The sequence below is a fragment of the Pseudophryne corroboree genome, chromosome 1 (assembly GCF_028390025.1).
Source record: "Pseudophryne corroboree isolate aPseCor3 chromosome 1, aPseCor3.hap2, whole genome shotgun sequence".
In the NCBI taxonomy this organism is placed as follows: domain Eukaryota; kingdom Metazoa; phylum Chordata; class Amphibia; order Anura; family Myobatrachidae; genus Pseudophryne; species Pseudophryne corroboree.
In genome coordinates, this window is record NC_086444.1 from 818,384,116 (window position 1) to 818,405,471 (window position 21,356).

At 48.5% G+C, this 21,356-nt stretch overlaps 1 protein-coding gene and 1 long non-coding RNA gene across 2 annotated transcripts in view; one reads left to right on the forward strand and one right to left on the reverse strand.

Annotated features, from left to right (window-relative positions):
- The window catches only part of LOC134911110 (uncharacterized), a 58,184-nt gene that overhangs the window by 32,449 nt on the left and 4,379 nt on the right, over positions 1-21,356 (forward strand). The window lies entirely within an intron of this gene.
- Positions 1-21,356, reverse strand: part of SARAF (store-operated calcium entry associated regulatory factor) — a 41,315-nt gene that overhangs the window by 12,383 nt on the left and 7,576 nt on the right. Inside the window, exon 5 of the mRNA XM_063919465.1 lies at positions 19,993-20,114. Coding sequence (XP_063775535.1) covers positions 19,993-20,114 — 122 coding nt within the window. The remainder of the gene's footprint in view (positions 1-19,992; positions 20,115-21,356) is intronic.

Genomic DNA, 21,356 nt, shown 5'->3' on the forward strand with positions numbered 1-21,356 from the left:
TGGCAGAAGCAGGGGAGGGCTTCTGCTCTTGGGAAGCGGCTGCATGGTGCAGTCTTTTTCCTCTTCCTCTGCCCCGGGGCAGAAAGGAGTGGCCTTTTGCTCGCTTGTACTTATGGGAACGAAAGGACTGAGATTGAAAAGACGGTGTCTTTTTCTGCTGATGTGGAGTGACCTGGGGTAAAAAGGTGGATTTTCCAGCCGTTGCCGTGGCCACCAGGTCCGATTGACCAGCCCCAAATAACTCCTCCCCTTTATACGGCAATACTTCCATGTGCCATTTGGAATCCGCATCCCCTGACCACTGTCGCGTCCACAACGCTCTTCTGGCAGAGATGGACATAGCACTTACTCTTGATGCCAGGGTGCAAATATCCCTCTGTGCATCATGCATATATAATAATGCATCCTTTAAATGTTCTATAGTTAACAAAATATTGTCCCTATCCAGGGTATCAATATTCTCAGTCAGGGAATCCGACCATGCGACTCCAGCACTGCACATCCAGGCTGAGGCGATTGCTGGTCGCAGTATAACACCAGTATGTGTGTATATACTTTTTAGGATATTTTCCAGCCTTCTATCAGCTGGTTCTTTGAGGGTAGCCGTATCAGGAGACGGTAACGCTACTTGTTTAGATAAACGTGTGAGCGCCTTATCTACCCTAGGGGGTGTTTCCCAACGCGCCCTAACCTCTGGCGGGAAAGGATATAATGCTAATAATTTTTTAGAAATTAGCTGTTTTTTATCGGGAGAAACCCACGCTTTTTCACACACCTCATTTATTTCCTCTGACTCAGGAAAAAATATTGGTAGTTTTTTCTCACCCCACATAATACCCTTCTTTGTGGTACTTGTAGTGTCAGAAAGGTTCAATGCCTCTTTCATTGCCGTGATCATGTAACGTGTGGCCCTACTGGACATTACGTTTGTCTCGTCACCGTCGACACTAGACTCAGTATCTGTGTCAGGGTCTGTGTCGACCCACTGAGGTAACGGGCGTTTTAGCGCCCCTGACGGTGTCTGAGACGCCTGGACAGGCACTAACTGATTTGCCGGCTGTCTCATGTCGTCAACAGTTTTTTGCAAATTGCTGACATTATCACTTAATTGTTTAAATACAATCATCCAGTCAGGTGTCGACTCCCTAGGGGGTGACATCACCAACGCAGGCAACTGCTCCGCCTCCACATAATTTTCCTCCTCATACATGTCGACACACGCGTACCGACACACAGCACACACACACCGGGAATGCTCTGATAGAGGACAGGACCCCACTTAGCCCTTTGGAGAGACAGAGGGAGAGTCTGCCAGCACACACCCAGCGCTATATATATATACAGGGATAACCTTATATAAGTGTTATTCCCTTATAGCTGCTGTTAATTATTGTTATTTGCTGCCAACAATGCCCCCCCTTCTCTTTTTTTACCCTGATTCTGAAGCAGGACTGCAGGGGAGAGTCAGGGAGCCGTCCTTCCAGCGGAGCTGTGAGGGAAAATGGCGCTTGTGTGCTGAGGAGATAGGCTCCGCCCCTTCACGACGTCCTTATCTCCCGCTTTTTTGTGTAAAATGGCAGGGGATTAAAATACATCCATATAGCCCAGGAGCTATATGTGATGTATTCTGTTTTGCCACCTAAGGTATTCTGTTATATTGCGTCTCAGGGCGCTCCCCCCCAGCGCCCTGCACCCTCAGTGACCGGAGTGTGAAGTGTGCTGAGAGCAATGGCGCACAGCTGCGGTGCTGTGCGCTACCTTAGTCTGAAGACAGGATGTCTTCTGCCGCCGATTTCACCGGACCTCTTCGTCTCTTCTGGCTCTGTAAGGGGGACGGCGGCGCGGCTCCGGTGACCCATCCAGGCTGAACCTGTGATCGTCCCTCTGGAGCTAGTGTCCAGTAGCCTAAGAAACCCGATCCACTCTGCACTCAGGTGAGTCCGTTTCTTCTCCCCTTAGTCCCACGATGCAGTGAGCCTGTTGCCAGCAGGACTCACTGAAAATAAAAAAACCTAACTAAACTTTTATTCTAAGCAGCTCAGGAGAGCCACCTAGATTGCACCCTTCTCGGCCGGGCACAAAAATCTAACTGAGGCTTGGAGGAGGGTCATAGGGGGAGGAGCCAGTGCACACCACCTGATCCTTAAGCTTTTATTTTGTGCCCTGTCTCCTGCGGAGCCGCTATATCCCCATGGTCCTTACGGAGTCCCAGCATCCACTAGGACGTCAGAGAAATGAGGATATCGTCTAGATAGACCACGACATGACGGTATAGAATGTCTCTGAAGATCTCATTGACAAAATGCTGGAAGACAGCTGGAGCATTGCTCAATCCGAAGGGCATGACGAGGTACTCATAATGTCCGTCACGGGTGTTAAAGGCGGTCTTCCACTCGTCACCCTCACGGATCCGGATGAGATTGTATGCACCTCGCAAGTCCAGCTTTGTAAAGATGGTAGCTCCGCTAACTCTGTCAAAGAGCTCAGTAATCAGGGGTAAAGGATAACGGTTCTTGATGGTAATGTCGTTCAAACCTCTGTAGTCGATGCACGGCCGCAGACCACCATCTTTCTTTTTTACAAAAAAGAAGCCTGCGCCGGCTGGAGAAGAAGAAGGTCGAATGAACCCCTTTGCTAGGTTCTCTTTAATATATTCCTCCATAGAATGCGTCTCAGGCAGAGACAACGGATAAGTTCGGCCTCGAGGTGGAACCTTCCCTGGAACGAGATCAATCGGACAGTCCCATTCTCTATGAGGAGGAAGGATATCAGCAGAAGCTTTACTGAACACATCCGTGAAATCTTGATATGGAGGAGGTGGAACATCAGACGACCTGGGGGAGGAAGAACAGACAGGCAATACTTTAAACAAACATGTCTCAGCACAGGAGGAACCCCATGCCAGGATTTGCGTAGTCGTCCAATCAATTGTAGGATTGTGAAGACGGAGCCATGGAAGGCCCAGGACCACAGGATGTGTGGCTCTTGGAATCACTAAAAAAGAAATAAGTTCGGAATGAAGAACTCCCACTCTCAGACGAACTGGCAGAGTCCTTAAAGAAATAACTGCATCAAAAATTTTGCTGCCATCCACGGCAGTTAAAGAAATGGACGAAGGAAGTCTCTCGGTGGGTAGGGACCACCGTTTAACATAGGCTTCGGTAATAAAGTTCCCAGCTGCTCCGGAATCAAGGAGGGCAATGACGTTCCGATAACGTTGAGCAATTTGGAGCGACACTGGGAGATTACAATCATGAGGAGATGGAGAGGAGATCATTACTCCTAGCCGGCCCTCTCCTGGGCGAGCTAGGGTTTGGAGTTTTCCCGGACATTCGGGACAGGCATTGATGGTGTGAGACGGAGCTGCACAGTAAAGACAAAGAGACTTGGAGAGACGTCTTCGGCGCTCAGCAGGAGTTAAACGGGAACGGCCAAGTTGCATGGGCTCATCTTTAGATGGTGACAGTTGACGAGGAGGAGGAGCAGAAGATTTTGGAGCAGATGATCTTCCACGCTCAGTTGCTCTCTCTCTGAAACGTAAATCAACTTTCGTGCAGAGTGAGATTAGCTCATCTAACTTAGAAGGTAAGTCTCTGGTAGCTAACTCATCTTTAACACGCTCAGATAAGCCATGCCAGAATGCAGCATACAGGGCCTCGTCGTTCCATGCCAGTTCGGATGCCAGGATCTGGAACTGTATCAGATATTGTCCTACAGTACGTGACCCCTGGCGTAAACGGAGAATCTCGGATGAAGCTGAGGTTACCCGGCCTGGCTCGTCGAAGATGCGCCTGAATGTTGACACGAAGGCAGTGTAGGAAGATAGCAGGGTGTCGGACCTCTCCCATAACGGTGATGCCCAATCAAGGGCTGAGCCACTGAGAAGAGAAATAATGTAGGCAATTTTTGTACGGTCACTGGGAAAATTGCCAGGTTGTAGCTCAAACTGAATCTCACACTGGTTGAGAAATCCCCTGCAGAATCTTGGAGATCCGTCAAATTTTGCTGGCGTTGGAAGATGAAGACGTGGAGCAGAAATGGGTAAGGTGGGTGGGGTTATAGCTGGAGTCACTGTGGTTGACGCACCAGACGCGCCTGATCCACGGAGAGTTGTCTGAATCCCATCCAGCCGAGTAGAGAGATCCTGGAGACAGCGGATTATGTGGCCCTGTGCAGCCTCCTGATGTTCTAGTCGGGCTGCCAGTTCTTGCATCGGCCTGGCCGCTTGATCCTGGTCTCCGGCTGGATTCATTAGGTCAGTGCTTACTGTTACAACTGAGGGCCTAAGCTGACGGGAGGCAGCCTCAGTTGTAGGGGCTGAGATGTACCGGAACCTGGGAGGTTGTATCAGACCCCTGGACATGTAAGTAACATGAATAATAACTGCCCGAAGGCGTGACCACGACAACTTGGATAAAAGTCAATGATGTTTATTATGACAACTCCGCAACACAGCAGCAGTAAAAGAAAACGTAAAAAGTCAGCAAAGAATAAATACAGTTCCTGGGTACTACAGGATGGCAGGAGCCACAGGGCACTGGTAGTGTGAGATAGTTCTTATGATCTTCTAGATGGAAAGTCCTTACCAGGCCCGACTGTAGCAATGGAGATAACCCAGGATTGTGCCAGCTGGTGTTCCAGGAAAAGCTGGGTTGCTGAAGATAAAACAGCTGCTGTGGATACTGGCTGGAACCAGACTGTTGTTAGCACGGAGTGGATACTGGCTGGAACCAGTTAAATAATAAATGAACTTGGGAGCGATGAAATATGAACTGAAATGTAGAACTTGAGAGCGGAGAAATAATAATACCGGTGGAGAGTGGTAAAGTGTAGAAAGGACACCGGCCCTTTAAGGGAAGCTGTACTCTGCTGGAAGCTGAGCTGGAAGCAGGTAATGTTGTAACTGGAAACAGATGAATCCACAATGGATTGGAGAGTCAGGCTACACCGCAGGTGGAATGCTGGTGCGGGTCTCTATGGTGGAAGTCTTGAGACAGGAGCTGGAACCTGGAAGACAATCACAGGAGAGAGACAAACAGGAACTAGGTTTGACAACCAAAGCACTGACGCCTTCCTTGCTCAGGCACAGTGTATTTATACCTGCAGCAAGGAAGGGATTGGCTAGGCAATTATGCAGATTATCAATACTGAGAACAGATTGGTGGAAATGATCAGCTGACAGAATCCAAGATGGCTGCGCCCATGCAGACACTTGGAGGGAAGTTTGGTTTGTAATCCATGTGGTAATGAAAACAGTAATGGCGGCGCCGGCCACCGGAGACAGGAGGCGCCCGGCTGACAAATGCACATCCAACCACGCGGACACAGCGGAGGCCGCGGCTGACGTAATCGCCACTCAGACACTCTGCATGCAGAAGTTCAGGGACGGCGGCGGAGGCCGCGGGAGACGCCATGCCAGGTGTAATATGGCGTTTACTGTGACAGCGTCCCAGAGTGACAGGAGAGGATACAGGAATGTACACATCAGGATAACAGATGGGATCCGGTCCTGGAGCGCTGAGCCAGCCTTAGGAGGCATCTGATGGGTAAGAAATGGCGTCCAGATACCCGGATCGTGACACAATATTTTGAAGCGTTAAGTTGGCTGTATTGGGCAATGTATGCCGACTGACCGATATTTACAGGGAAGTAATGGGGAATGTCTCCTTCCCAGAGAAGGAGCACATATATTGGGTCCAACACACTGTGAGATACCCTATAATATTAACAGTTACATATAAACATATATATATATATATATATATATATATATATATATATATTTTTTTTTTGTACAAGGCACTTTTGGCACATTTCCAATGTTTTAAAGGGCGCCTCTCAGAGCAATTCAGTCGGTGCTCCAATCGGGCACCCATCGCTTTAATTGTGCCCAAATAGACAGGGTTTAGCCATGAACAGCGGATAAACCCACCTAAAGTCCAGTTTGAGTGCCCGACCCACATAGTTTTCGCATATTTCAGCTCTCACCTCGGGAGGCCATGAGCTGAAATGTGTCCACCAGCTGCATACACACCAGAATGGAGCAACAACTGAACTGCTCATCGGGCTCCATCTAGTGGCAGCCGGGGGGGAAACAATAGAATTCCCCTCATTGGGCCTGATTCAGAGTTTGGTGCAAATAAAACAAAAAGATCTATTTTCGCCTTGGTAAAACCATGTTGCAATGCAGGTAGGGTAGATTTCACATGTTATCACTACCCCTACAAGAAATTTACTTCAAAGGCCTCTCACACTGAGATTTTTCACACCTACACAATAGGAATTGGATTCTAACACTTGCTTAGTCCTGGAATAATTGACTAAATCAGCAATTATAAAAGCAGTTATTTTGTTTATCACTTGTTTCAAATATACCCATTGGATTAAAGAGCAGCAATACTTTATAGCAATAACTCTGTTCATGAACCCATTATAATTTTTGGATCACATAACATTGTAAATGAGTTCAAGATGGCGTCGCGGATGGCTGCCTCGGTGCTGCTCTGCCAAGCAACCTTCGTTTTTTACAAATATATTTATATCCCCCCCCCCGTGGATGCCACTGTCAGACACAGCAGAGAGGAAATTCTGGTGTTCTCAGGACTCGCCCCCCGGCCAAACTCACCGGAGCTGCTGGCCGGATCGGTAGTTCTCGCTGTCCTGTATGGGGGCATTGAAGCCGGAGCGGCCGGAAGTATGGGAACCTCGCAGCAGCCCAAGAAGGAGAGGTGCTCCATCGGGAACCCCCGCAGGGGCCCTTTGTGGCACGCCCATGAGAGAGTCGCCGGCGATGCCCTCAAGCAGAGGAGGAAAAATGCCCCTCAGCCCGCGACCTGGAGACCTGGCTACTGGAAAGGCCGGCGGCGGCTCCCATTGGTCGGCCAACGGAGAAGGCAGCGTGGAAGCCCCTACCCCAGTGAGTACTGGTGGCGGCCCCCAGCCCAGCGATGGCCCTTCCCACAACTCCTGTAGTCGCAGTGCAGCAGCGGCCCCTGGCAGCTGCGATGCGAAGCTGGCCCCCTGCGGCACCACCAGGAGGCACAATGGAGCAGAAAAGGCGTCCGTGGCATGGAACAATGACCGGCGGGTGCCCCGCAACCAAACTCCCAGCAGTGGAGCAGCGACAACCCAGGCTGACATGCCTGAATGGGACCCCCAGCAGACTGAAGGGCGGAATGGAGCACACAAGAGGCGTGGGGCCCGCAAGAGGGGCTGCCGTGCTGGGGCCCTAGTCGGGTGGAGACGCAGAGGCCATGATCTTCTCTTTCATCAATCCTACTATCAAACACTCGATACCTCGCAAACAAGATGGATGAGCTATCCCTGCTCATGAGCGACGCAAGGTCGGGCACTGCTGGGCATCCATCCTATGCTTTATTGAGACGTGGCTGGACAACCTAATTGCCGACTCCACACTGTAACTGCCGGGCTACAGCCTCTTCAGAGCCGACCGCGATAAGGACCTCCTCATAAAAAACAGAGGAGGTGGCATCTGCTTCTACATAAATGAAGGGTGGTGCTCCAACGTTACGATCCTAAGTAAATCAAGCAGCCCGCAATTGGAGATGCTCATCATTAACTGCAACCCGTTCTACTCCCCCCGGGAATTTGCCTTAACAGTCCTGGTGGGTTTGTATATCCCCCCCTACCCAAGCAAGTGCAAACGATGCCCTGCAACAGCTGGCCACTAGGATAACAGCTACAGAACTCAAATATCCGGACTCACTGCTTATAGTACTGGGAGAATTCAACAACACCAACCTGAGCCAGGAGCTAAATACAAGCAGCAAGTCAAGTGCCATACCAGGGAGGGGTGAACCCTGGACCACTTCTATACCTCCATCAAGACAGCTTACCGGTCCACCCCCCGCGCAGCCCTAGGCCTCTCCAACCACTGCATAGTCCACCTGCTCCCCACATACATCCAGAAGCTGAGGAAGGAAAAGCCCGTGGTCAGGTTCGTCAAACGCTGGACAAACGAAGCAAGGCTGAAGCTTCAGGCCTGTTGTGACTGCACAGATTGGAGAGTTTTTGAAACTTCCGTTAACGGCCTAGACGACCTGGCTGATGTAGTGGCATCCTACATCAGCTACTGCAAGGACACGTGTGTGCCAACAAAAACATTCTGCACTTTCAATAACAACAAGCCTTGGTTCATCTCCCAGCTCAGGAAGCTTTGTTGGGCCAAGGAGGAGGCATACAGCAGCGGGGACAGGGCCCTGTACAAACAGGCCAGGAACTCCCTGACACGCGAAATCAGGCTGGCTAAAAAACGATTCTCCAACAAGCTGACTAACAACCTTTTGGCCAAAGACCCCGTGTCAGTTTGGAGAGGTATGCAAGCCATAACCAGCTACAAGAAAACCTGGAAACCCACTGTCATGCACCAGGAATTGGCGGATGAGCTGAACAACTTTTACTGCAGATTTGAGAAGGAGGCCCCTAGTCCTACCCCTGTCCCGGGCGAAGCTGACCACCCATTCCCTTATCCTGGTCTCCACTCCCAGGCACTGCGGGTGGATCAGAAAGAGGTAGAAGGAATGTTCAGAAGGGTCAAACCTAGGAAAGCCACAGGCCCAGATGAAGTATCGCCATCTGCCCTAAAGAACTGTGCTGTTCAGCTCGCCCTCATCTTCTCCAAGATCTTCAACACCTCACTGGAGACGTGCAAGGTTCCCTCCTGCTTTAAATGTTCAACAATCATCCCGGTTCCAAAGAGCACAGCTGCAAAAGACCTAAATGACTACAGGCCGATCTGACTAACATCTGTGGCAATGAAAGTTTGAACGGCTGGCGCTGAACCACCTGAGAGAAGCGACTAACACCCGCCTAAAAGTTGATCGCTAGCTGCCGTTGTTCGCAGCGCAGCGATCAAGCAAAAAAATGGCTTTTCTGCGCATGCGTATGGTGCACACTATGCACGCGCGTCGTACTTTCACAAAAGCCGATGTACTTTCACACAAGGTCTAGCAACGCTTTTCAGGGAGTGTGCTGTAAAACGCAGGCGTGCCAGATAAAAACGCAGGAGTGGCTGGAGAAACGGGGGAGTGGCTGGCCAAATGCCGGGCGTGTTTGTGACGTCAAAACAGGAACTAAACAGTCTGAAGTGATCGAAGGTAGGAGTAAGTTTCGAGCTACTCTGAAACTGCACAATTTTTTTTTGTAGCAGCGCTGCGTGCGATCCTTTCGTTCACAATTCTGCTAAGCTAAGATACACTCCCAGAGGGCATACAGAGCAAACAGGAGTGCCAAGGACGCAGTTTACTTGGGGTTGCACTACATCCTACAACACCTAGACCGACTAGGCTCTTATGCGTGAGTCCTATTTGTTGACTTCAGTTCGGCATTCAACACACTCGTCCCCAGTATCCTGCAAGCCAAACTCCTCTCCTTAGGGGTCCCAGAATCAACATGTTTCTGGATCATCGACTTCCTGACAGCAAGGAAACAGGTGGTGAAAGCCGGGTCATTCACGTCTAGTGGGCGCACGATCAGCATGGGGGCCCCTCAAGGATGTGTTCTCTCCCCCCTGCTCTTCTCTCCATATACCAACAACTGCACCTCGGCCGAGCAAGCCGTAAAAATTATACGAAGACGAATCTGCATACAGACGCAAATTGGAACGGCTAACAGTGGTGCGGCAGGAACAACCTTGACCTAAATCCCCTCAAAACAGTTAAGATGATGGTGGACTTCAGAAGGAAACCTAATGCCATGCAACCACTCGTAATAGCTGACATCTTGGTTTCGTTGGTCGGCTCCTTCAAATTTCTAGGGTCAAAAATTTCCAGAGACCTCAAATGGGGACCCAACATAAGCACTGTCATAAAGAAGGCCCAGCAGCGGATGTTCTTTCTGAGGCAACTCAGGAAATTCAACATCCCGCAGAAGCTGCTGCTCATCTTCTACACAGCGATCATAGAATTGGTCCTATGTTACTCAATCACAGTCTGGTATGGAGCTGCCAATGAGAGTGACAGACGGAGGCTGCAAAGGGTGGTGAGGACAGCTGAAAAGATTGTTGGGGCTGACCTCCCTCCCGTCCAGGAATTATACCAGTCAAGGGTCAGGAAGCGAGCGGAGAAAATAGTGGCAGAAATGCAGCACCCAGGTCACAAACTGTTTGAACCGCTTCCATCAGGCAAACGCTACAGGTCCATTCCCGCAAAGTCGACCAGATCCATTAAAAGCTTCTTCCCACTAGCTGTCCACCAGCTGAACAATATATAAAAAGTCTAACATGTCTAATATGTCGAGTCTATCGTACAGTTGCAATGTGCAGTATGAACTCATACGTGTAATGTTTGTAATGTATGCTACGTTTTTCCCCTTCTTATGCTATGTATTCCCCCTTCATGTTGCTGCTTGGCGATGCATTGTACCGCACAAAATTCCTAGAGTACGTGAGTACACCTGGCCAATAAGGCTGATTCTGATATGTGCAGAGAGATTTATAGGGGGTCATTCAGAGTTGATTGCATGTAGCAACTTTTTGCTGCCCGTGCGATCAACTAGACGCCGCCTATAGCAGAGGGGTTTTTTACATAGCAAGGCTGCGAACGCTTGTGCAGCCGAGCTATGCAAATACATTTTGTGCAGTTTCTGAGTAGCTCTGGAGTTACTTACCTGCTGCAATGTCTTCAGCCTGTCAGGTCCCGGAATTGACGTCAGACACCTGCCCTGCAGACGCCTGCGTTCGCTGCACCACTCCCAGAAAACTCCCAGTTGACGCCCCAGAACGCCTTCCAGCGATCGCTTTCTTCGGTCTTCTTGTCGTTGCCCAACGTCTTGTCGTTGGGCATTGACGCGCTTGCGCATTGCGGTCACCGCGCAAGTGCAGAACCGACCCGTTCGCACCGCTGCGAAAAACAGCGTGCAAATGGGTCGGAATGACCCCCATAGTTTGTAGGAGCGTGTCCTAGCTTAACTGTAATTTACAGTGTAAAACCAAAGCAGCTGCCCATTATTTGTTTACTACATGCACTTTTGCATTAAAATAAGTTCATGCATATACACTCCTTGCACAGCAACATGGTGTGCTCCAGGAGCAAACTTTGAAATCATGACAATTGTAATGAGAATATTATTCTCTGTTATCAGGGTGGGGGGGCAGCCCGAGAAGCTGGGCAGCTCTATGCTCCCCTCCCAGCACTCGATAGATGCTGCATCTGTTCAAAGATCAATCTCTTCTTTGCAGAGCAGCGGGTGATCAAAGCCTCCCTGCCCGCGGGACACTGCTGCCTGCGGGTGGGTCAGCGGGACAGTTTCCGAATTGCGGGACTGTCCCGCTATAATCGGGACAGTTGGGGGATATGCAGATGGTATGATTTTTTTAAGTGAGCTATACAGTTCATTTAGTACTAGGACTACTTTAATTCTAATTTCTCTAACGTCCTAGTGGATGCTGGGGACTCCGTAAGGACCATGGGGAATAGACGGGCTCCGCAGGAGACAGGGCACTTTAAGAAAGAATTAGGACTACTGGTGTGCACTGGCTCCTCCCTCTATGCCCCTCCTCCAGACCTCAGTTAGAATCTGTGCCCGGACGAGCTGGGTGCTACTTAGTGAGCTCTCCTGAGCTTGCTATAAGAAAGTATTTTGTTAGGTTTTTTTATTTTCAGAGAGATCTGCTGGCAACAGGCTCTCTGCTACGTGGGACTGAGGGGAGAGAAGCAGACCTACTAACTGCGGATAGGTCATGCTTCTTAGGCTACTGGACACCATTAGCTCCAGAGGGATCGAACACAGGAACGCACCCTTGGTCGTCCGATCCCGGAGCCGCGCCGCCGTCCCCCTCCCAGAGCCAGAAGCCGGCGTGTGAAGCAAGAAGACATCAAAAGCGGCGGCAGAAGACTCCAGTCTGTGGGTCTGCCATTGCTCCCACATCAAACCCACACACTGCGGTCACTGTAGGGTGCAGGGCGCAGGGGGGGCGGGGCGCCCTGGGCAGCAATTAAGTACCTCTTGGCATAAAAGGGCATATATACAGTTGGGCACTGTATATATGCATGAGCCCCCGCCATTATTTTACACAAAATCGCGGGACAGAAGCCCGCCGCTTAGGGGGCGGGGATTCTTCCTCAGCACTCACCAGCGCCATTTTCTCTCCACAGCTCCGCTGAGAGGAAGCTCCCCAGGCTCTCCCCTGCAGATTCACGGTAGAAAGAGGGTAAAAAGAGAGGGGGGGCACATAAATTTAGCGCAATATCAGTATATACAGCAGCTACTGGGTAAACACTAAGTTACTGTGTAATTCCTGGGTCATATAGCGCTGGGGTGTGTGCTGGCATACTCTCTCTCTGTCTCCCCAAAAGGCCTTGTGGGGGTTCTGTCCTCAAATAGAGCATCCCTGTGTGTGTGGTGTGTCGGTACGCTTGTGTCGACATGTTTGACGAGGAAGGCTATGTGGGAGCAGGTGCAGATGAATGTGGTGTCTCCGCCGACGGCGCCGACACCTGATTGGATGGATATGTGGAAGGTGTTAAATGATAATGTAAACTCCTTGCATAAAAGGTTGGATAAAGCTGATGCCTTAGGACAGTCAGGGTCCCAACCCATGCCTGATCCTACAGCGCAGAGGCCGTCAGGGTCTCAGAAGCGCCCACTATCCCAAATTGTTGACACGGATATCGACACGGATTCTGACTCCAGTGTCGATGGCGATGATGCAAAGTTGCAGCCTAAAATAGCTAAAGCCATCTGCTACATGATTATAGCAATGAAGGATGTATTGCACATCTCAGAGGAAAACCCTGTCCCTGCCAAGAGGGTTTATATGTTTTGGGAGAAGAGGCAAGGAGTGACTTTTCCCCCTTCACATGAGTTAAATGAGTTATGTGAAAAAGCTTGGGATTCTCCTGATAGGAAAATGCAGATTTCCAAACGGTTACTTATGGCGTATCCTTTCCAGCCAACGGACAGGTTACGCTGGGAATCCTCCCCTAGGGTAGACAAAGCTTTGCCACGCTTATCTAAGAAGGTAGCCCTGCCGTCACAGGATACGGCCGCCCTAAAAGATCCTGCGGATAGAAAGCAGGAAGGTATCCTGAAGTCCGTTTATACACATTCAGGTACCCTACTAAGGCCGGCAATTACGTCGGCCTGGATGTGTAGTGCTGTAGCAGCATGGACAGATACTCTGTCTGAGGAGCTTGATACCTTGGACAAGGATACTATATTGCTGACCCTGGGGCATATAAAAGAAGCTGTCCTATACATGAGGGATGCCCAGAGAGACATTTGCCTACTGGGCTCTAGAATAAATGCAATGGTAATTTCTGCCAGAAGGGTCCTGTGGACTCGGCAATGGACAGGTGATGCCGACTCAAAAAAGCACATGGAGGTTTTACCTTATAAGGGTGAGGAATTGTTTGGGGACGGTCTCTCGGACCTAGTTTCCACAGCTACGGCTGGGAAGTCAAATTTTTTGCCATATATTCCCTCACAACCTAAGAAAGCACCGTATTACCAAATGCAGTCCTTTCGATCACAAAGAGGCAAGAAAGTCAGAGGTGCGTCCTTTCTTGCCAGAGGCAGGGGTAGAGGAAAGAAGCTGCACAATACAGCTAGTTCCCAGGAACAGAAGTCCTCCCCGGCTTCCACTAAATCCACCGCATGACGCTGGGGCTCCACAGGTGGAGCCAGGAGCGGTGGGGGCGCGTCACCGAAATTTCAGCCACCAGTGAGTTCGCTCACGGGTGGATCCCTGGGCTATACAGAATGTGTCTCAGGGATACAAGCTGGAATTCGAAGTGATGCCCCCTCACCGTTACCTCAAATCGGCCCTGTCAGCTTCCCCCATAGAAAGGGAAGTAGTGTTAGCGGCAATTCACAAATTATATCTCCAGCAGGTGGTGGTAAAGGTTCCCCTCCCTCAACAGGGAAGGGGTTACTATTCCACAACGTTTGTGGTTCCGAAACCGGACGGTTCGGTCAGACCCATATTGAATTTAAAATCCCTGAACATTTACCTGAAAAGGTTCAAGTTCAAGATGGAATCGCTCAGGGCGGTCATTGCAAGCCTGGAAGAGGGGGATTTTATGGTGTCTCTGGACATAAAGGATGCTTACCTGCATGTCCCCATTTATCCACCTCATCCGGTGTACCTCAGATTTGTGGTACAGGACTGTCATTACCAATTCCAGACGTTGCCGTTTGGTCTATCCACGGCACCGAGAATATTTACCAAGGTAATGGCAGAAATGATGGTGCTTCTGCGAAAGCAAGGAGTTACAATTATCCCATACTTGGACGATCTCCTCATAAAGGCGAGGTCCAGAGAGCAGTTGCTGATCAGCGTAGCACACTCTCGGGAGGTGTGACAACAGCACGGCTGGATTCTGAATATTCCAAAGTCGCAGCTGATTCCTACGACGAGTCTGCCCTTCCTGGGCATGATGCTGGACACAGACCAGAAGAAGGTGTTTCTCCCGGAGGAGAAGGCCCAGGAGCTCGTGACTCTGGTCAGAGACCTCTTAAAACCAAAACAGTTGTCGGTGCATCTATGCACGCGAGTCCTGGGAAAGATGGTGGCATCATACGAAGCCATTCCCTTCCGCAGGTTCCATGCGAGGACCTTTCAGTGGGATCTGTTGGACAAGTGGTCCGGATCGCATCTTCAGATGCATCGGCTGATCACCCTATCCACCAGGGCCAGGGTGTCTCTTCTGTGGTGGCTGCAGAGTGCTCACCTTCTCGAGGGCCGCAGGTTCGGCATACAGGACTGGGTCCTGGTGACCACGGATGCAAGCCTCCGAGGGTGGGGGGCAGTCACTCAGGGAAGAAACTTCCAGGGGCTGTGGTCAAGTCAAGAGACTTGTCTGCACATCAATATCCTGGAACTAAGGGCCATATACAACGCCCTGAGTCAAGCGGAGCCTCTGCTTCGCAACCAACCGGTGCTGATTCAGTCAGACAACATCACCGCAGTGGCTCATGTAAACCGCCAGGGCGGCACAAGAAGCAGGGTGGCAATGGCAGAAGCCACCAGAATTCTTCGCTGGGCGTAGAATCACGTGCAAGCACTGTCAGCAGTGTTCATTCCGGTAGTGGACAACTGGGAAGCAGATTTCCTCAGCAGGCACGACCTCCACCCGGGAGAGTGGGGACTTCATCAAGAAGTCTTCACACAGATTACAAATCGATGGGAACTGCCACAGGTGGACATGATGGCATCCCGCCTCAACAAAAAGCTACAAAGGTATTGCGCCAGGTCAAGAGACCCTCAGGCGATAGCTGTGGACGCACTAGTGACACCGTGTTCCAGTCGGTTTATGTGTTTCCTCCTCTTCCTCTCATACACAAGGTGCTGAGAATCGTAAGAAAAAGAGGAGTGAGAACAATACTCATTGTTCCGGATTGGCCAAGAAGGGCTTGGTATCCGGAACTGCTAGAAATGCTCACAGAGGACCCATGGCCTCTGCCTCTCAGACAGGATCTGTTGCAACAGGGGCCCTGTCTGTTCCAAGACTTACCGCGGCTGCATTTGACGGCATGGCGGTTGAACGCCGGATCCTTCCGGATGAGGTTATTCCTACGCTGATAAAGGCTAGGAAGGACGTGACAGCAAAACATTATCACCGTATATGGCGAAAATATGTTGCTTGGTGTGAGGCCAGGAAGGTCCCTACAGAGGAATTCCAACTGGGCCGTTTCCTTCACTTCCTACAAGCGGGAGTGACTATGGGCTTAAAATTAGGGTCCATTAAGGTCCAGATTTCGGCCCTATCCATTTTCTTTCAAAAGGAACTGGCTTCTTTTCCTGAAGTTCAGACGTTTGTAAAGGGAGTGCTGCATATTCAGCCCCCTTTTTTGCCACCAGTGGCACCTTGGGATCTTAACGTGGTGTTGAGTTTCTTGAAATCTCACTGGTTTGAGCCACTAAAGACCGTGGAGTTAAAATATCTCACGTGGAAAGTGGTCATGCTATTGGCCTTAGCTTCGGCTAGGCGTGTGTCTGAATTGGCGGCTTTGTCATGTAAAAGCCCCTATCTGGTTTTCCATATGGACAGGGCAGAGTTATGGACTCGTTCGCAATTTCTGCCGAAGGTGGTGTCATCCTTTCATTTGAACCAACCTATTGTGGTGCCTGCGGCTACTCGTGACTTGGAGGATTCCAAGTTACTAGATGTAGTCAGGGCTTTGAAGATTTATGTAGCCAGAACGGCTGGAGTCAGGAAAACTGACTCACTGTTTACCCTGTATGCATCCAACAAGCTGGGTGCTCTTGCTTCAAAGCAAACTATTGCTCGCTGGATCTGTATCACGATTCAGCAGGCTCATTCTGCGGCTGGATTGCCGCATCCAAAATCAGTAAAAGCCCATTCCACAAGGAAGGTGGGCTCTTCTTGGGCAGCTGCCCGAGGGGTCTCGGCATTACAGCTTTGCCGAGCAGCTACTTGGTCGGGTTCAAACACCTTTGCAAAGTTCTACAAGTTTGATACCCTGGCTGAGGAGGACCTTGTGTTTGCTCATTCGGTGCTGCAGAGTCATCCGCACTCTCCCGCCCGTTTGGGTGCTTTGGTATAATCCCCATGGTCCTTACGGAGTCCCCAGCATCCACTAGGACGTTAGAGAAAATAAGATTTTACTTACCGGTAAATCTATTTCTCGTAGTCCGTAGTGGATGTTGGGCGCCCGTCCCAAGTGCGGACTTCTTCTGCAATACTTGTATATAGTTATTGCTTAAATAAGGGTTATGTTATGGTTGCATCAGGTTTGTCGGATGCTCTGTTGTTGTTCATACTGTTAATAATAATAATAATAATAATTTTTATTTATATAGCGCTCTTTCTCCAACAGGACTCAAGGCGCTTTACAGACATCAAAAACAATGCACATGATACAGAGGATTTGAGTAATACAACAATAGACAAGCAACACAGACATAAAAGAAAAATCTTAAGTCCACAGAAAGCATAACGCAGGATTGGTGCAGGCATTTTGGGTAATAACTTCCAAGGGTTGTGTATTCCACCCTTATAGGTACCAAGTGCAGCAGCCGTCTTGGGCGCTAAGCGTAGGATTACCCAGGGTGGAATAGTCTACCCCTAGAAGAGATGACACAACTGGGTAAGTTTATCACAAGTTATACGGTGTGATTGGTGTGGCTGGTATGAGTCTTACCCTGGATTCCAAAATCCTTTCCTTGTACTGTCAGCTCTTCCGGGCACAGTTTCCTTAACTGAGGTCTGGAGGAGGGGCATAGAGGGAGGAGCCAGTGCACACCAGTGTTCCTAATTCTTTCTTAAAGTGCCCTGTCTCCTGCGGAGCCCGTCTATTCCCCATGGTCCTTACGGAGTCCCCAGCATCCACTACGGACTACGAGAAATAGATTTACCGGTAAGTAAAATCTTATTTTCAATGTTATTATGAGTATAATCATGTCATCCCCTAAATTTCTTATCTAGTTAGAATTATTTACAGGATCACTCTAATAGGCCTGTATAATCACAATATTATGGGTACTGGTTTGAGCAGACCGTCCTTGCATGGATACATTGTTTTTTGAATGTTTTTACAGTATGCTGCTGTGGTATGTGCAATTTCTTGTAATACAGTTATTGCATTTCTGCCATTAGTCTTTTAATATGCGTCATGTTCACAAACCTCATGCGGCAACAATTTCTGTACATTGGCAACTTAGCAGATGAGACTATCTCCCACAATGAAATGGCTGTGTGACATGAGCCATTGTTTTCCCAGCACCCTGGCTGTTAGAACAGCTCAGCCAGTTGCATAATTTGGTTGGTGGCCAGCTGAAAGATGCAGTGACCTGTAATAACATGCAGTGTGTAGCAGCTTCTCTGGAAATGCTCATGCAGCTGAAACACTCAATCAGTGACCAATGGACCAGAGAAGCAGCACTGGACTGTACAAAGGACAAACACATGCACACAAAATATGTCTTATAAAGAAATATATTATCCAAATAAACAGCCAGGAAAGTGGCCAGATGTTCAATATATAGAATAAGCTCTTCAGTCAGTTTGCCTGAATAATATTACATGTGCCATCCCATAAAAAGTTTAGGCTCTGGTTAATTTAGAGTCTCAGCTAACACTGAATGCAAAATGGACAAGGTGGATTATACTGCATTATTGGAATAGGCTTATTGCTTAACCCCCTACCTGTCACTAATGTATGCGATGCGACAACGCCAGGAGTACATTACAAGTCTACTTATGGGGGGGGGGGGCTAGTTGTAAATGGGTGCCATCTGGCACTGGGGCAAGGGGGGTGGGGTTATGCTGTCCAATAAATATTTTTTGGGCTAGGAGAGGATATATCAATAATAATATGGACATTATATAAAGAAAAGCACAGAATTCTCATGGGAGCTATATCCACCTCAGAAAATCAAGAACATTGTTAAAAATTATTTATTGATAAAATTAGCAATATCTTATTTTCTTTAAGATCATATACATCAAATAAGCAAGAGCATATTGTTTTGACAATGAATTGAAGAATTGTGTTCTGATGATATCAGCTGTTGCATAAAATGTCTAATCTTCAATAAATAATTCAGATGTATAATCTAATCCATATGTTTGAAGAAACACATATATATATCTCCGTATGGTCCGGCTCTCCTTCTGATTGCTGTACCCGTCCGGGTGCCCTCACGTACATGTATCCACACAAATCTCCAAGTGCGGCACTCCTGGACTTTTCAAATAAATCACGGCTCAGACAGGCAGATATAATAACGTTTCAGTGCCACTTTATTGGGGCACTTTCATCAGACAATACATAGTACAAAATAACTCACCTAAATAAGTGTACCCTCCACATGGACGCCAATCACCGGAAGCCGTAATCCAGGACCTCCCACCTGGCCGGCTCCTCGTCATCAATGACGTTATTCCAACACACGCCTCACCTGGGCGGGCTGGAATTTCACTAAAACCCCCACATAAATGAATATACAAACATCAAAAGTGCTAGTGCATAATCAACATTTAAAAATTACGGATAGCCCAAACCTGAAGCGCCTAATAATCAGATAATCAGGTGAGGCGTGTGTTGGAATAACGTCATTGATGACGAGGAGCCGGCCAGGTGGGAGGTCCTGGATTACGGCTTCCGGTGATTGGCGTCCATGTGGAGGGTACACTTATTTAGGTGAGTTATTTTGTACTATGTATTGTCTGATGAAAGTGCCCCAATAAAGTGGCACTGAAACGTTATTTTATCTGCCTGTCTGAGCCGTGATTTATTTGAAAAGTCCAGGAGTGCCGCACTTGGAGATTTGTGTGTGTATATGTATATATATATATATATATATATATATATATATATATATAATATAATATAATATAATATAATATAATATAATATACCACACCACACCACTAGGGGGGAATATTTCTGAGGGGAGGTAGTGTTCATTCTAGCACACTGCACCTTTCAAAACCCATGTAGTTCCCCCCTGGCAGGAAAGAGGAACTGCATGGGTTTTGAAAGGTGCGGGGTGCTACAATGAACACTAGGGTGGGAAGTGAAATTATTATGGGGGCCTATGGACACAGGGTTGACGGGTGGGGTGCAAAATACCACACAGGTACTTTTTTTTTTTTTCTCTCATTAAATATATCTCTAAAAATACTTTTTTAACTTTATTAAATTAAAAAAAAAAACCTACAATTTATGCAGGTTTGTGTGAAAAAAAAATGTCAGTTAAGTGGTTAAACACCTGACAATGGTAGCAATGCTTGCAGTAATTAGCATCTAATGTTTGGTTTTCTCTAAATAGGCATGTGATTAATATTCTGGGCAATTTAATGGCATATGGGAAATCGAGTTAAAGTTAATGGTATTTACAATCTCGGGGTAGGTGCTCAAAATATATACTAACATTATGTAATTGTTAATATTGAACTTTCTGCATTGTGATAACTGCTATGAGCAAGGTTTTTACACTTTTTTCCTCCACCATCTTTGTAAATATGCCTGTATTTGTGCTTGTGTCATATAAACAATCAATCATACCTGAGGCAGTTCTCATACCAGAGCTCTGTGGGGCTCTTGGCGGTTGTGGGTCTCCATAATGGTGCTGTGAAAATGCAGGTCCACTCCATGTGTTGTGGAACGGTGAATAATTACGCTGTCCCCTGAGCATGACAAATAAACGCGTTACAAACAAATAACCAATATAAAAATAAACACACCCTCACAAAAGCAGTGTTAGCCTAAGGTATTTTTTTTCTTTCTTTAATAATGACCAAAGTAATTATATAATATAGGGTTATCTATTAATGTATGCATGACACATAGGGGTATATGCAATTCACGGCGAATCGCGGCAATTTTTCGCCGTTTTTTAATTCGACTCAATTCGCCAGGTGAATTCCGGCAGGTGGCTGCCGGAATTCACCATATTCAATGAAAAACGGGTTCGCCAGAATCGCGGGCGAAAATCGGCCGATTTGGCGGATTTTGCAGCGATTTTAAAAAACGGGAAAAAACGGGAAAAACCCGAAAAAAAATGGCGTGGGGTCCCCCCTCCAAAGCATAACCAGCCTCGGGCTCTTCGAGCTGGTCCTGGTTCTAAAAATGCAGGGGAAAAATTGGGCAGGGATCCCCCGTATTTTTAAAACCAGCACCGGGCTCTGCGCCTGGTGCCAAAAATACGGGGGACAAAAAGAGTAGGGGTCCCCCGTATTTTTAACACCAGCATCGGGCTCCACTAGCTGGACAGATAATGCCACAGCCGGGGGTCACTTTCATGCCGTGCCCTGCGGCCGTGGCATTAAATATCCAACTAGTCACCCCTGGACGGGGTACCCTGGGGGAGTGGGGACCCCTACAATCAAGGGGTCCCCCCCCCAGCCACCCAAGGGCCAGGGATGAAGCCCGAGGCTGTCCCCCCCCATCCAATGGGCTGCGGATGGGGGGGCTGATAGCCTTTTGTGATAATAAAAAGATATTGTTTTTTCCAGTAGTACTACAAGTCCCAGCAAGCCTCCCCCGCAAGCTGGTACTTGGAGAACCACAAGTACCAGCATGCGGGAGAAAAACGGGCCCGCTGGTACCTGTAGTACTACTGGAAAAAAAATACCCAAATAAAAACAGTACACACACACCTTGATAGTAAAACTTTATTACACACTACCGACACACACATACTTACCTATGTTGACACGCCGACTGCCACGGTCTCCGACGATCCGAGGTACCTGTGAAAAAATTATACTCACCTTCCAGCGTCCAGAGGTAAATCCAGGTCCAGAGATAATCCACGTACTTGGCAAAAAAAAAAAACGAACACCGATCCACCGGACCAAGAAAGGGGTCCCATGCTTTCACATCAGACCCCTTTCTCCCGAATGCCGGGACATCACGTGACTCCTGTC